The sequence below is a fragment of the Littorina saxatilis genome, linkage group LG8 (genome assembly GCF_037325665.1).
Source record: "Littorina saxatilis isolate snail1 linkage group LG8, US_GU_Lsax_2.0, whole genome shotgun sequence".
Taxonomy (NCBI): Eukaryota; Metazoa; Mollusca; class Gastropoda; order Littorinimorpha; family Littorinidae; genus Littorina; species Littorina saxatilis.
This window is the reverse complement of record NC_090252.1, coordinates 13,854,270-13,869,269: the sequence shown is the minus strand read 5'-3', so window position 1 is coordinate 13,869,269 and position 15,000 is coordinate 13,854,270. Positions and strand designations below refer to the sequence as shown.

The window sequence follows — 15,000 nt, the reverse complement described above, 5'->3', positions numbered from 1 at the left end:
TTGGGGTGTGTACGTTAAAGATCCCACGATTGACAAAAGGGTCTTTCCTGGAAAAATTGTATAGGCATACATCAAAATGTCCACCAAAATACCCGTGTGACTTGGAATAATAGGCCGTGAAAAGTAGGATATGCGCCGAAATGGCTGCGATCTGCTGGCCGATGTGAATGCGTGATGTATTGTGTAAAAAATTCCATCTCACACGGCATAAATAAATCCCTGCGCCTTGAATATGTGCGCGATATAAATTGCATAAAATAAAAAAATAAAAAAAATAAATCCCTGCGCTTAGAACTGTACCCACGGAATACGCGCGATATAAGCCTCATATTGATTGATATTGATTGATTGATGAAGTCGAGGGTTTCGATCGATTTTCATGGATTGCATTTAAACCATTTTAATGCAGCCTGTTTACAGATACAACTGTTTTATTGGGCATGGATTTGAATAACAGTTTAATCAACGCATTTTTCAGATACCCAGCTCAATTGGGATCCCGTAGTCCAGAAAACTTGTTGAGAACTGTGAAAAATTTACATAAAATGGCACTTCCACAGGGCTGCCTGAACGTTGCATCAAGTAGGTGTGTTACACATCTGAGAAAAAGGGCAAAAGTACATACCCCCTCCGATTTTCGCATATTTTTTAATTTAAATCCGTGTAGTCGTTGTTATTATGAAGTTGATAGTTTAAACGTAATTTCAACCCCAAAGATTCTTCATTTAGAGTACAGTTTAACGTGGAGCACAAACAAGTATGTGTTTTTAAACTAAGAAATTATGCAAAATACACGACAATCATCTGTGTGAATCTTAATTATCTAAAAAAAAAAGCATATTTGGGTATAAGTATCATATGAGATCCCATATTCTGAAAGAAAGTAAAGACGTTTTAATACAGTCATATTTTGAAGAAACAACTTAAAAACTGCGGTCGCCACATTGTCGCCTCAGCTTTTTGTTTGAAATGACGTCATCAAAGATAACTACTAAAACAGACTGTGAAAAAGTTCACAAGCAATGCCCCCAAGATGTTCTTTATCCATTTTCATAATCTGCGGAGCGGTTTGTAAGATGTGCATGCTTTTCACAGGCAGATAGACAGAAATACCGACGCATTCACATATCGAACTTCCTCTCCTGCCCTCGTTCAATCATTCAGTCAAGTAGTGACTAGATGTACAAAGTCCCGTTGCAGGGGCTTACCCAGAAATATATGTATACTAAGAACCCAAATACAAGGCAATATAAAAACTCTACATATTGTGTAGGTGACCAGCCCGTTCAACGCTCACGAGTCAAATCAAGAATACGGAAGATATACATTAATTACACTCGTGAATGGCCAGTCTGTGTGTGTGTGTGTGTGTGTGTGTGTGTGTGTGTGTGTGTGTGTGTGTGAGTGTGTGTGTGTGTGTGTGTGTGTGTATGTGTGTGTGTGTGTGTGTGTGTGTGTGTGTGTGTGTGTGTGTGTGTGTGTGTGGCTATCTGGCTGTCTTGCATCTTTCTGCGTACGTTTGATTATGTCTGTATGATTGTGTACCAACCTCAGTGTTCCGTTCCGTCGTGTAATGCGTGGTGTTTTTCTGTCTCTTCTGTCTAGTGTGTATCCTTTGTTACTCTCCCGATGACTTGATACTTAAATGACTGCTGTTATAATCAATATAATTAAAATATAGTTATAAAAATCACATCGTACGTACTTTTTTCTGCAGCGTTGGACATTCTCACAAACCAGAAAGTTACGCAGACCAGTAGCTGGAGTGGCTCCATATCATAGTACATTATGTATTAATAATTCGAAAGGATTAAACAAAGCAAAGATGAAATGTGTGTCCTTCATCGTTTCTAATATTGAGTCAGCATGTGCATACCCTGGCTGTGTCTCATCTAAATGAACGGGAAACACTTGCAGCGTGACAAAGCTTAGTTCATGGTTTCGATTGTTTTTTCCACTAAAATAAGAAATGTCAAGTTGTGAGTGCGTACGTATGACTAACCAGCGAAACTACTGTGCAAGCTGCATGCATGCCAAACCGATTTGATGTTGCTTTTGTTTTTGTTTTTGTTTAAACTGACGTTTTGACTAAATGTTTTAAAGTAGATTGGGATTCGAGACGAGGGCCTGGTGTGTGTGTGTGTGTGTGTGTGTGTGTGTGTGTGTGGGTGTGTGTGTGTGTATGTGTGTGTGTGTCACTGTGTGTGTGTGTGAGTGTGTGTGTGTGTGTGAGTGTGTGTACGTGTTTTTGAAGGAGTGGGGGGGGGGGGGTCGGTAAATAGGTTCGCTGGCTGGTTTGAGTACGTGTGTACGTGTCGGTGAGTGCGTGCATGCATGCATGTGTGCTCCTGGGATGGGGGGGGGGATGTGGAGAGTGGGGTGGCGGGAGGTAGGGTGGAGGGTGCTTTGCTGGCTGCTTATGCATACACGAAAATATATTCCAAAGTGCTTGCCTTCCCAATGCGTGCATGTTCGGGTTTGTGTGCTCGTCCGTGTGCGTGCATGTTTCTTTGTTTTACATGAGCAACTCAGCCTCCTGTTCGATTTGTTACGTGTTTTTCTGTTCTCGCAACCTTTCGATTCACGCTTTGCAGGACCGCGTGATCCAGCATAATTGACAGACCCAAGGTAAAGGCTATTCGTTTTGTGGGTGGAATTGTGGGGGGAACAATAACTTCCGGATAGAAAACATGTAGAACTTTACACACGGCTTGCTTTGTAAGACTGATCAGCACACATAATCAATGTACCACGTAACCCAGCTGCAGCCACTCACTTTGCAAAAGTATTCTTACATGTTAAAACGCGTGCGAAACATGTTTCACCATTTCCGATTATGTTTCCCTCAGAGACAGCTACGGACTCCCAGTCAATCAGTTCAGCTTGGGGAGAAAACGAGAAGTTATACGTCCCTTTGTTTAAAATACAGGACGTAATGATACAATTGACGCGACCGCGACGACATTTTCTTAAATTCTTGTCCAAAAGTGTTTTTTCCACGTGTTTTCTAACAGGTTTGAGGCCCCACACACACTTGGGAAAGCCGAGAGTAATAATGGCGGCCACCATGTGCTATCTCCCAAACCCTATTACAAGTCGGGAATAACACATTAAAATACACATATTAATTCGCACGCACATACTTATCCCAACGACATAAAATTACAAACATAAACATTCATTATCGCATACACATTCATGCACCTGCCTGCAAGCATCCCAAAATATGATGACATTCGTTTTTCCTCGGATAAGAAAAAAACCCATATTTCTTATATCCGAAGTCTCCGGATAAGAAAAACCTCGTATGAAAGCAAATATAATTTCCCAGGGACTTTCTTATAAGCGGGTCCCACTGTATTGTCTTGCTTTCGATTTAGAAGCGAAAAATAGTAAGATGAAGCTTTAGCCTAAAATCTTTCTATATATTAATAACAGATCAATCGATCAATCAATCAAACAATCAATCAATCAATCAAGAAGTCAATTAATCAAGAAGTCAATTAGTTGATCAATACATCAATTCTTCAACGGATGGGCGAAGCCTAAACGAAGACGTCTATCTTCTGCCAGTCTACCTGTGCACGTACACACTAAGCGTGTCCTCCTTCTGAAGGCCATCCTTCTGGGTTACCTTGCACACGTACCGCCCAGGTCAGTGCGAGGACTCAGACCAACGCCCACGTTGATCTCATAACGGTTGACCTCAGAACTGGATGCCACTAGCTTCCTACTGCCGTCCATAGACATCTGTGAAGATATGAATATGACATGTATACAGTACAATACAATGCTATGCAATACAGTACAATACATATCATACTGCAATCAAATGCAATGCAATAGAATGCGGTTCATTCAATAGTGCCGCCATCAGACGTCTGTGAAGATAGCTGAATAACATTCAAACAGTGCAATTCAATGATATGCTATATAGTACAACATATTACACTATAATACAATAAAATGTTACATATCATCTGCGTAGATACCACGATACCGTTGATAAAGTACAATACAATGCTATGCGATACAGTGCAATGCAGTGCAATACACTGCTGTACATCCAAATACAATGCAGTACAGACCAATGCAGTGCATGCCAATACAAGACATTACGGTACGATAATATGCAATAAAAGACAACGCAAGGGAATATAAATGAATACAAAACAAAACAATGGATTTTAACATAATACAATACATAACAATACAATACAACACGACCCAACACATCACAAACAGGCACAACACAACACAACACCACACCACAACGTAACACAGCACAACACAACACCAGACAACACAACACAACACAACACAACACAACACAACACAACACAACACAACACAACACAGCACAAAACATGCGCGCTACAATATATCGGTTTTAATTTAATTCAGGCCAACATGTCAGAAAAAAACTCATAGCATAATGCAATAATACTGTGCCCTATATAGGCTATATTGCCGGATGGCGTTTAACTTCTGTCAAGAGACATGTATCTGCGTAGTTGGCATATAGACAAACACGTTGAATGGCTGTGTATTGTTTGTTTATGACCCGCACAATATAATTTATATTGCCCCCACCTTGAACACTTCCACCTTGTCAAGGTCGTTGCCGGCCCCACCACAACGGATGTAATACTCCGAACCGTCGCTGTCACACCACTTCACATCCAAAAACTCGCCAAAGCTTGCTCCCGTGAAGTCATTGGGGTAGGGACCCGTCTCATTGGTTGCGTGGAGAATCAACTCGAACTCTTCATCCATCTGGGGGTAAATACGAATACAATTCACTACACTACACTGCACAACACTACAATTTTAACACACAAACACACACACACACACACACACACACACACAAACACACACATATACACACACACACACACACGCGCGCGCGCGCACACACACACACACACATACACGCACACACACATACACAAACACACACACACACCCACACACAAACACACACACACACACAAACACTTAGAAACCAACACACACACACACACACACACACACACACACACACCACTTTCTCTCACTCTCTCTCTCCCCTACCCCTGCCTCTCTATTTCCCTCATTCTCTCTCGGTCTTTTTTTGTGTGCCCGGAATAAGGCCCCGTCTGGTGGCAATAAACGTGTTGTCCCTGTGATAACGGTTGACGTACAGCACTCGTGATCAGCTATCACCCACGAGCAATGAAAATAACATGTATAACTGCAATCTCTTATCTGTGGTGAAGGCCAGTTTAGAAATACTAACAACACTTAACGATTTGAAGAAGAACATACTGTCCACTCCTTTAGCAGCGAGTGCATGCGTTCCCACACCCCACACGTTTGTTCACTACATGCATTTCTATACGAAACCCTCACGCATGCCATAATACACGGACAAGAATGTGGACTCAATGTGGACCTTTGCTAGTGAAAGTAGAAATGGGAGGGGGTCGAATGAGAAGAGGAAAGGGGACGGGAGAGGGAGTCGAGGGATGGTCTAAAACCTTAAAAACCTACAACAGCGAATTGCCCCTCCCCCCCCCCCCCGCCAACATCAAATTAGTTGCTAATATTGTGTCTGTGATATGTTCAGAGTTTGTTGAAGTGTGAACAATCTAGCGGACTGACTAAATTATATTTACTTTTGAACACGATGACATGTCTAGAATCACACACACGAGGGTTGAGTAATGGATTGAAATTACAGGCCCTTTTGTGTAAGTGGTGTACTTGCAGGGTTTATCATTATTATATTTGTTGGTTTTGGGGTGAAGGGGGGGGGGGGGGGGGGGTTGCGTGTAAAAAAAATGTATATGTTATGGAAGTGGAACGGAATAGACGCACAACCCCCCCCCCCCACATACAAACACACACACATACACGCTCGCTCTCACACACACACACACACACACACACACACACACACGCAAACAAGCACTCACACACCCATACATACACACACACACACACACACACACACACACACACACACACAAGCACACACACACATGCACGTGCATGCACCCACACAGTCCACATGCACGCCTGCACTCACGCAAACACAAACTAACACACGCATACACACGAGCGAACGCAGTGCACGATCTAGACTAAAGCTGATAATGACAAAGCAGTTATATTTAGGCAAAATAAAACAATTGTTTGATGTGTGGAACCATCGCGGCTTTGGATTCGTGTTTCCGAGGACAACGATTGTAAGCATTATCTCTCAAATACCCAATCAATGTTGATAATTACCGCGGCGACACAATTTCAAACTTATCTCTGTAATCGCAAAATCCACAAAGAAAATTCATAAAACAATTAACAGATAAGAAATGTGCTCAACACTTACTGAACTCACACATAATTATGATCGCAGCTCTTTTACATTTTCAGACTGAAAGAACAGCCTCAACAAGCTACGTTTGACGTCACAGACAAGTTTGACGTGTTATCTGGAGCTACTGTGACAATGCTTTGCGGCCCGGAGTTGGATTCTAAAACTTCGTATCCCTGTGGGTTATTGTGCATATTGTTTCACTACCAAAATGATGGCAAAAACTATGTTTGGTGGCTTGTTGTCAGACCAGCATTTTTTTGGTTGGTCCTTGGGGAGCATATCGCCTTTTGTCACATATGTATCAACCGCGGTCTTCGGCCTTGGTCAATAAAGATGAAACAAAAGATGGTGAGGTCCCCTCGGACCAACAAAAAAGCTGGTCTGTCAACAATAAGCCACCAAACATCTTATAATGCTGGTTTAGGGTAACGTGACCAAACAAAATAAGGTCGGTAAGTCGGCTTTTTTTCCCTTTTAAATTGTGTCGATTTTAAAGGAGGTTAATTCCCTTAGTCTCGGAATGGTTTGCAAATTGTGCCAAAAGTTTAGTTATTTTGAGAAATTAAAAAATGTTTTAGGGTCGGCGGGAAAAAATAGGATCGGTCGGGTTACCCTTAACCAATATATACTTTTATTTGGCCTTACGAGTACGGTTTAAATGCAATTGCAGGGAGCTCCGTGCCCTTGTTTTGTCCCAACCTGTTTTTATCTATCACGTTAAAACAAAAACATGTCGGTCTTCTGTTATCTGCAGTCAGGGTCTATGCAGACTCTGAACCGATCCCTACAACATAAAACAGGTGACACATTGGCCTTGACAGTAAAAGATACAATACAGAGTAGAATAAAACAGTCAAATAAACTATAGGCAAAACAAGGCACACAAAACGAGCCAACAATCAAACAAATCAGCAAATAAACAATTCAAGAAACCAACCAACAAACAAGTCAAGATATCAAGCCAAACAACTGGAGTCTGTCTTATTTCGCTTAAATGAATATACATTATATCGTGATAGTTTTACACTTGCGAGAAAAAAAGAAAAAAAAGTCGCGTAAGGCGAAAATACTACATTTAGTCAAGCTGTGGAACTCACAGAATGAAACTGAACGCACTGCATTTTTTAACAATGACCATAGTCCGCCGCTCGTGCAAAACGCAGTGAAACTGACGAGCCTGTTTAGCGCGGCAGTGTTTTCGCTGTGCTGCATGGCACGCTTTACTGCACCTCTCTTCGTTTTAACTTTCTGAGCGTGTTTTTAATCCAAACATATCATATCTATATGTTTTTGGAATCAGGAACCGACAAGGAATAAGATGGATTTGTTTTTAAATCGATTTCAGAAATTTAATTGTAATCATAATTTTTATATTTTTAAATTTCAGAGCTTGTTTTTAATCCGAATATAACATATTTATATGTTTTTGGAATCAGACAATGATGAAAAATAAGATGAACGTAGTTTTGGATCGTTTTTTTTTAAATATATTTTAATTACAATTTTCAGATGTTTAATGACAAAAGTCATTAATTTTTAAGCCACCAAGCTGAAATGCAATACCAAAGTCCGGCCTTCGTCGATGATTGCTTTGCCAAAATGTCAATCAATTTGATTGAAAAATGCGGGTGTGACAGTGCCGCCTCAACTTTTACAAAAAGCCGGATATGACGTCATCAAAGACATTTATCGAATTTTTTTTTTTTAAAGTCCAGGAATATTATTCCCAGGAACTCTCATATCAAATTTCATAAAGTTCGGTCCAGTAGTTTACTCTGAATCGCTCTACACACACACACGCACACACGCACAGACACACAGACACACACACACACATACACCACGACCCTCGTCTCGATTCCCCCTCTATGTTAAAACATTTAGTCAAAACTTGACTAAACGTAAAAAGGAAAATGCCTTTATAACTTCAGACACCCGGGCCTACTTTTCTAGCACGTGCTGATAACCTTGAACCACGCGCACATTGTGAGGACTCTACTTGACATCTCATTGGCTGGAGTACCGCCCTCATTCTTCCTCACCTCCCTATAATTACTGCCCGCTTTCTATAAGACAGGCATAACCATCCATCATCCTGGTCACCGGTTGACGAGAATAGAAGCCTGAACATTCAATTCGTTGACTAGTAGACTTCAAAACGTCTTGGAAGCAAGAACAAGTTCTCCGTTCAGAGACAGCTGACACCTATACATGGGGACGCCATTGTACACACTGCTGCTTCTGCTTTCTGTTGTCAACGGTAAGCTGAGTTTTGTCATGTGGTTCTATGTTTACTTTAACTTCTCTAGTAAGGTTTGCTACTGTCTGTTAGTGTCACGTTTTATAAGTCAAATGAATGACCTAAAATGGTCAATTACTCCTAACTGACTAACCACACCACGATCCACTCTCGCAGTCACACAACACAGTTAGAATCAACAAAAGTATAAGTTCTAGACGTCTGTTTATATACACTCCCTCTCCACCTCCCTCTTCTCGTGAAGCCAAAAGTATTTTTACTTTCTTTCTTTATTTGGTGTTTAACGTCGTTTTCAACCATTCAAGGTTATATCGCGACGGGGGAAGGGGGGGGGGAGATGGGATAGGGGAAAGGGGGGAGATGGGATAGAGCCACTTGTTAATTGTTTCTTGTTCACAAAAGCACTAATCAAAAAATTGCTCCAGGGGCTTGCAACATAGTACAATATATGACCTTACTGGGAGAATGCAAGTTTCCAGTACAAAGGACTTAACATTTCTTACACACTGCTTGACTAAAATCTTTACAAACATTGACTAAAGTGTTTTTACGACCAAGTCGTCAAACAAAACAAAGACACCTGACAAAAGCCAGTTAAAGTTTATAAAATAATAGGAACACGCTGAACCGTGTAAAGTTAGAACACGCTTAGCTGCTCTGTAAAAAGTGTTAGCCTGTACAGGCGTTAACACCCCACGTTATCACAACTCAAAGTTCTTCATAAAGGGTTAGAAAGATGACAAGGTGGGGGCGTTTACGCATGGGTGCAGTTAACTCTCAGTGTAGCCAGGGTCCATTCGATGAAACGCAGTGGTGCATACAGGTGAAAGTCGCAACAACACCAGCAACAGCCGTAGAACAGCAATCGTACAGCAAAGAACAGCAACCCCCGTCCAGCAAGAGTGTAGCCAAAGTGTAGCCCGTCTCCAGCAAGTCTCCAGCAACCAGGTAGCAACCGGGTAGAAACCGGGTAGCAACAAGGCAGCAACCGGGTAGCAACAAGGCAGCAACCAGGTAGCAAGCTGAAACAGAGTAGTTGGTGCAGTGACCATGGCAACAATCCCCCTTTTTCCACCTTTAAACATATCTAACTTCCCCCTTTAGTGAGCACGTGGTACCTGCAAGAATATACTTTTAATAACAACTCACGACATTTTCTCCTCCTCTCCATAACTGCAAAAACCATATACAGATTACAATTTAGCATTATAATGAGCAAGTTATACGCTATCATGGAGAAACAAAACAGAGTCTACATTTCACAGACATTGACCGGTCACCAGCGTAAAGTAACGGCTAATTACCTCAACAGCTTGTAAAACGTAGCTCTCACAAGCAAACCGCTTGAATAGTTGGCTCCCGCTTGTCAGCGAAAATATGTAGCCAAATCCCTCCGTCCTAAGCCTTCTGTGTATTGCACTAACATCAGAAGCCCGTTGGTAGACCTAAACAAGTCTTGCAACGCGTTGGAATCCTCCAAATCTTAGTCAACGGAAACCCAGACCTGTCGTCTGTAAAGCATGTGTCGAAAAGGAAAGAAAGAAAGACGGGAAAGAAAGACCGTGTGATCTCCCTGACCAATCAGCAATCGCCTGTCCCAGAACAAGTGATCTCCATGACCAATCACTGGTCGCCTACCATAGGCAGGTATAGCATGCTAGGAACACTTGATTTTAACAGTGAGCGAAACATCACCCCATTTTCCCGCACGGATTTCACGCCGGCAATGTTCTCGTGAATTTCGTGATCGTCAACAAAACTTTTCCGCAATGCGGTAGCCAGCACTTGCGCATTGCATTGCAATTTGGGAAAGGCGCCTCACAAAGAGTTCCTTTCCACGCGTGTCACGGAAACCATGGCACGCCACCCCACTTCAAGACGAAACCTCGTTTTCGCGGCCATGTTCTCCCCCACAGCGCGAGATAGAAAATCTGCACCAACATTGTTGGCACCCGGAATGACTCGTACCGTGAATTGGTACGGTTGGAGAATCAACGCCCAGCGCATAACTCTGGCGTTTGCTAACCTTGCAACTAGCAGATATTGCAGATATTGCCACGAGCATGACCCACACAATAAATGCACATGTCTGAGATTTAAAAAAAAAGTTTTGCATAAATTAGAAATAATAATTTGCATATTTTGTGAAATATAATAACGTTTTTGATTTTTTTTTTTTCATGGATTACAAACGGCAATTGATGAAACTTATGTATTTCTATGCATCTTTTTCTACTACTACTCACATGTTTAGAATCATGAGGTCGAACAAAATGTGTCAAAAGTGACCTCGAACAGTTCAGTGTGAGAGAGAGAGAGAGAGAGAGAGACAGAGAGACAGAGAGAGAGAGAGAGAGAGAGAGAGAGAAAGAGAGAGAGAGAGAAAGAGAGAGAGAGAGAGAGAGAGAGAGAGAGAAAGAGAGATAGAGAGAGAGAGAGAGAGAGAGAGAGAGAGAGAGAGAGAGAGAGAGAGAGAGAGAGAGAGAGAGAGAGAGAGAGAGAGAGAGAGAGAGAGAGAGAGAGAGAGAGAGAGAGAGAGCGTTTGTGAAATAGTATGTAAGGCTTACCTTGATGACTGTCTGTAATCCTCCCACTGCCAGAATCTCGAAATTTTTTCGCAGGTAATACAGATTTCTGTGTTTTTCAGAAACTGTACCACTTAACAGGTTAATGATGGTTTGGTATGTTTCCTGGTCCGGTAAATAGAAGTTTGTGTAGCCTCCATGTCCAAGATGCTCCTCAAAACGAATACGACATTGTGACCTTTTAGTTTCCATGGCTGAATTTGGCTAATGCTGACAGTCAGGTGCTGGTGTGAAGTAGTGACTGAGAAAGTTTATCTGAAATGCTCCAGTGTGATTATCATCTCCCTTGTATCACAGTTAGTACTGTTCACAAGTATTTAGTAGTGTTCACAACTTGACATGTTGTCACCCGCAACGCAGCGAGAGGCGCGCACGCACGCGGATGATTTTGGGTTCAAACAGACTGACTAATTTGTAAAACAGCTAGACCTTAGAATTGATTTGACACATTAGGCAAGGATTTTGCCTATTCTGTAGATATTTTTGCCTACATTGTACAGCAGTCGTGCCTAAACCAAAACTTTGCCTAATTTCACGACTTTCTTTCTTTATTTGGTGTTTAACGTCGTTTTCAACCACGAAGGTTATATCGCGACGAGATTTCACGACTTAGGCTGCCTGATTTACGCAATAGGCAGCCTAAATCATACAACTTTACAAATTAGGCACAATTCAACATTGATTTCACAGGTTAGGCACAGTCGTTGCCTATTTCACGAATTAGGCAAGACACTACTTAATTCAAGAACTTAGGCACTTTCAGGATCTAGGAACGATATTATGTGACCCCCTCCCACAAAACCAGTCTTAACTGGCATTTTGGACTTTTTGTGCTGTTTTTATAATTAGAAACTAAAGCTTCTGCTGATCATTTTGATATCAAAACCAAAGCTGTGGTATAAAAATTGACAAATCTACAGTCGTTTGAAGTACGGGGAAGAGAGAGCGGCCATTTTGAGAAAACGGACTTGAAAGTTTTCATTTGCACCCATAATGGTATTCCCTATTCAGTCTCAACCAAATATCTCAAATTTCACACAGTTAATAACAAGATACAACTGTACAATTACAAACACAAACAAAGATGATTAGTTTTGATTAAAATGTTTTACTTGACGCCTAAAAGACGCCTTTTTTTGCTGAATTTGAGAGCAAACGACAAAAATGCTAAATTCAACTGACCACAAGTATTGACAAAATAGCAGAGGCTTAGACATGATACCACAATCAGGCAACGCACAGGACACTATAAAACATATAAATAAAAAAGAAACAACTAGAAATATAGCTTAACTCTTTCATTTCTCACTTACAAAAAAAATAAATACAAATAAAAATGAAAATTACAAATTTGAACTTCTGATTCTGTAAATCACAGTAAATGCAATAACTTGAACTTGAATGAAAACAAATCACTGTCAGAAGAAACATATGTAATCCCTTTGAAGGATACTGACTTAAAGACAGAAATTGTAGAACATTTAATAAAAAAAAATCTAACAAGTAATAGTACAAGACGCACTGCGTAAGACTATGTGGGGCTTCAGAACATTAAACTGAACAAGTCAGACGAGATCAAAATCAATTGTTATACATGTACGACACTCAGTAATTCACCTTTGTCCTTGAACAAAAAAGAGTTGGTATCTGCTATTAGTCAGGTCCAGTATAGATCCATCCATGTTTGAGTTTGTTAGTTCCAAATGTTCAAAAATCACATATTTTCACACTTGTCAATTCCAATCTTGTTAATCATCGGCACAAGGTAGAACAGGTTGACATAAAACGCAATGGAATTGTAGCATGCACCAGAGCATCATATTGCAAAGACAAAGCAAAATTTTGCAGTACCGAAGTAAAACGAGTTGTCCTTCTTAACTATCGCTTGTCACAAATCAATTTAAGTCCATTGGTATTTCCTTTGCAATTCAAAGCGGGAACAGTACGTAGTACACTCACAATAAAACGGGCAATGTTCTCCTTTCAGAATGCCGTTCCATCCAGTGGTCAAGCTCAGCGCTGAAAGAGGATGCTGTTGTTTACGTATGTGACAACTCTGACCTCACTCTGTCCTGGGATGTTTCCAAGACAACAGGGGAGACCATCGTTGACGTCCAGTGGTTCTACGAAGGGATATCACAAGAGATGATCGCCATTTTATCCCACGGACATCTGAACGTGATGCCGTCTTTCTCTGGTCGTGTGGAGCTGACATCCAATGCGGGGCTAGTCATCCATCACGTGACTTCAGGGGAGAAGGGAAACTACTCTGTGGAGGTGAATGCGGTTGATGCGAGTGGTAGCTCAGTCACGCTTCGAAGGAAAGCACTTGTTGTGATTAGAGGTAAGTGATCAAACAAACATTTAAACAATCAAACACCGTGAACATGTGTTGTTAACGACAATAACATTTACAACAACAGAACGGTTGACAGCATTAAGATTTGATTTTGACATGATTACACTAAACAAATGATTCTAAGTTAATTGCTCTTTCCACATATCCACACAAAAGGTCGATTTGTTCAAGGAAATTCAGTGAGTCGATCTCTTAGAAAATACACCTTTTATGTTTTGAGCGTCGATATACAATTGTAGAATCGTCAGTATCATGACATACTCCCGTTGTTGCGCTGAGGTTGAATTGTGATAGAACTAAGATAAAGACATGACAAGACCAAACAATACTGTACTCACGTGTTTGACGAAGACGATTTGAATAACAAACCACAAGGTGCTTTTTTATTCGTATCGTCTTTGTCAAACACGTGAGTACAGTATTGTGTTTGGTCTTTTTATTCCTCGCTCTCACGCGCAGTCATCATTGTTCTGCTATCATAAAGACGTCAACAGCAGCCCAATTCGCGAATCAATAAGGTCATAAGTAGCCTAACTCGACCTTGTTTTCCGACTCAATAATGAATTGCTGTAACTGGACATCAGTAGCCTAACTATAGAGCACCTTGTATTTCCTTCCCAAAAGCATTGAAACCCGATCTGTGTGAAGTCGTTTTTGTAATAAGAACGTTGGCAGTCAGATCGTTTTTCTTGTCTACATTGCAGAAGGCATATTGACAACAGACGGTCAGCTGCACGCGTCCCAGATGGCGGCGGCTGTGTTCAGTAACTCCACACAACAATGGCACGTGGCGCTCGCCTGTGGTACATTCACCTACCCTGACACCCCGCCCTTCACCGTGGAGTGGACCGTGCGTTGATTGTCATGTGTACAGAATAATACAGTCAAGAACATTTGAAAGAAACGATACGTGCTGTCTCATCTCAATCTCCTTGATTATTTGGTTCTTTGAAAGATCTTCCCACGCATAGGAATGGGTGATGCATAATTATGTAATTAGCAAGGGTTTGCAACACTAAATATATACTTTGATGTACGTTTACGTTGAGATGTTTACCATGCACTAAGTAGATCGACAAAGTGAAATATTCATTACGGCTCTTTTGTTAAAGTTGAGAGTACTATCACATATCTTACGTAAAATGTCGCTGTCTCACGAACAAAATACACATCCTAAAATGTCACGAATTACAAAATAAAAGGGAACGTTGCGGTTTACTCAACTTTGTTCTACATTCAACCCTTGATTATGTCACTGGCATGTGCATTATATCGTGCAGTGTAGTCTATGTATTGTGATTACCGAACAAAATATCTCTCAGCAGACGCCGTCCGGTCAGTCCGTGTCCAGCTCCCAGTACACGGAGGGACAGTTCCTGCTGCTGCTGGACAACCCTGTGTCGGGAGGGTCCTACACCTGTCGCGTTCCTCAGAG

The 15,000-nt window shown here is 41.3% G+C and overlaps 3 protein-coding genes across 3 annotated transcripts in view; 1 reads left to right on the top strand and 2 right to left on the bottom strand.

Moving 5' to 3' along the window:
- LOC138972181 (uncharacterized) overlaps positions 1 to 1,873 on the bottom strand; it is a 7,755-nt gene extending 5,882 nt beyond the window's left edge. The window contains exon 1 of the mRNA XM_070344928.1: positions 1,706 to 1,873. Within this exon, the coding sequence (XP_070201029.1) occupies positions 1,706 to 1,787 (82 nt within the window). The 5' untranslated portion in view covers positions 1,788 to 1,873. The remainder of the gene's footprint in view (positions 1 to 1,705) is intronic.
- A 1,665-nt stretch (positions 1,874 to 3,538) lies between these two features.
- Positions 3,539 to 4,776, bottom strand: LOC138974521 (uncharacterized). Its single transcript, XM_070347237.1, has 2 exons — positions 4,594 to 4,776; positions 3,539 to 3,750 (listed from the first exon to the last, which is right to left on the bottom strand). The coding sequence occupies exons 1-2, from the start codon at positions 4,774 to 4,776 to the stop codon at positions 3,631 to 3,633; spliced, it is 303 nt and encodes a 100-aa protein (XP_070203338.1). The 3' UTR covers positions 3,539 to 3,630.
- Positions 4,777 to 8,301: 3,525 nt separating this feature from the next.
- LOC138972180 (uncharacterized) overlaps positions 8,302 to 15,000 on the top strand; it is a 7,871-nt gene continuing 1,172 nt past the window's right edge. Inside the window, exons 1-4 of the mRNA XM_070344926.1 lie at positions 8,302 to 8,621; positions 13,194 to 13,550; positions 14,270 to 14,415; positions 14,891 to 15,000. The exon at positions 14,891 to 15,000 is cut by the window's right edge and continues 227 nt beyond it. Of these exons, the coding sequence (XP_070201027.1) occupies positions 8,573 to 8,621; positions 13,194 to 13,550; positions 14,270 to 14,415; positions 14,891 to 15,000 (662 nt within the window). The 5' untranslated portion in view covers positions 8,302 to 8,572. The remainder of the gene's footprint in view (positions 8,622 to 13,193; positions 13,551 to 14,269; positions 14,416 to 14,890) is intronic.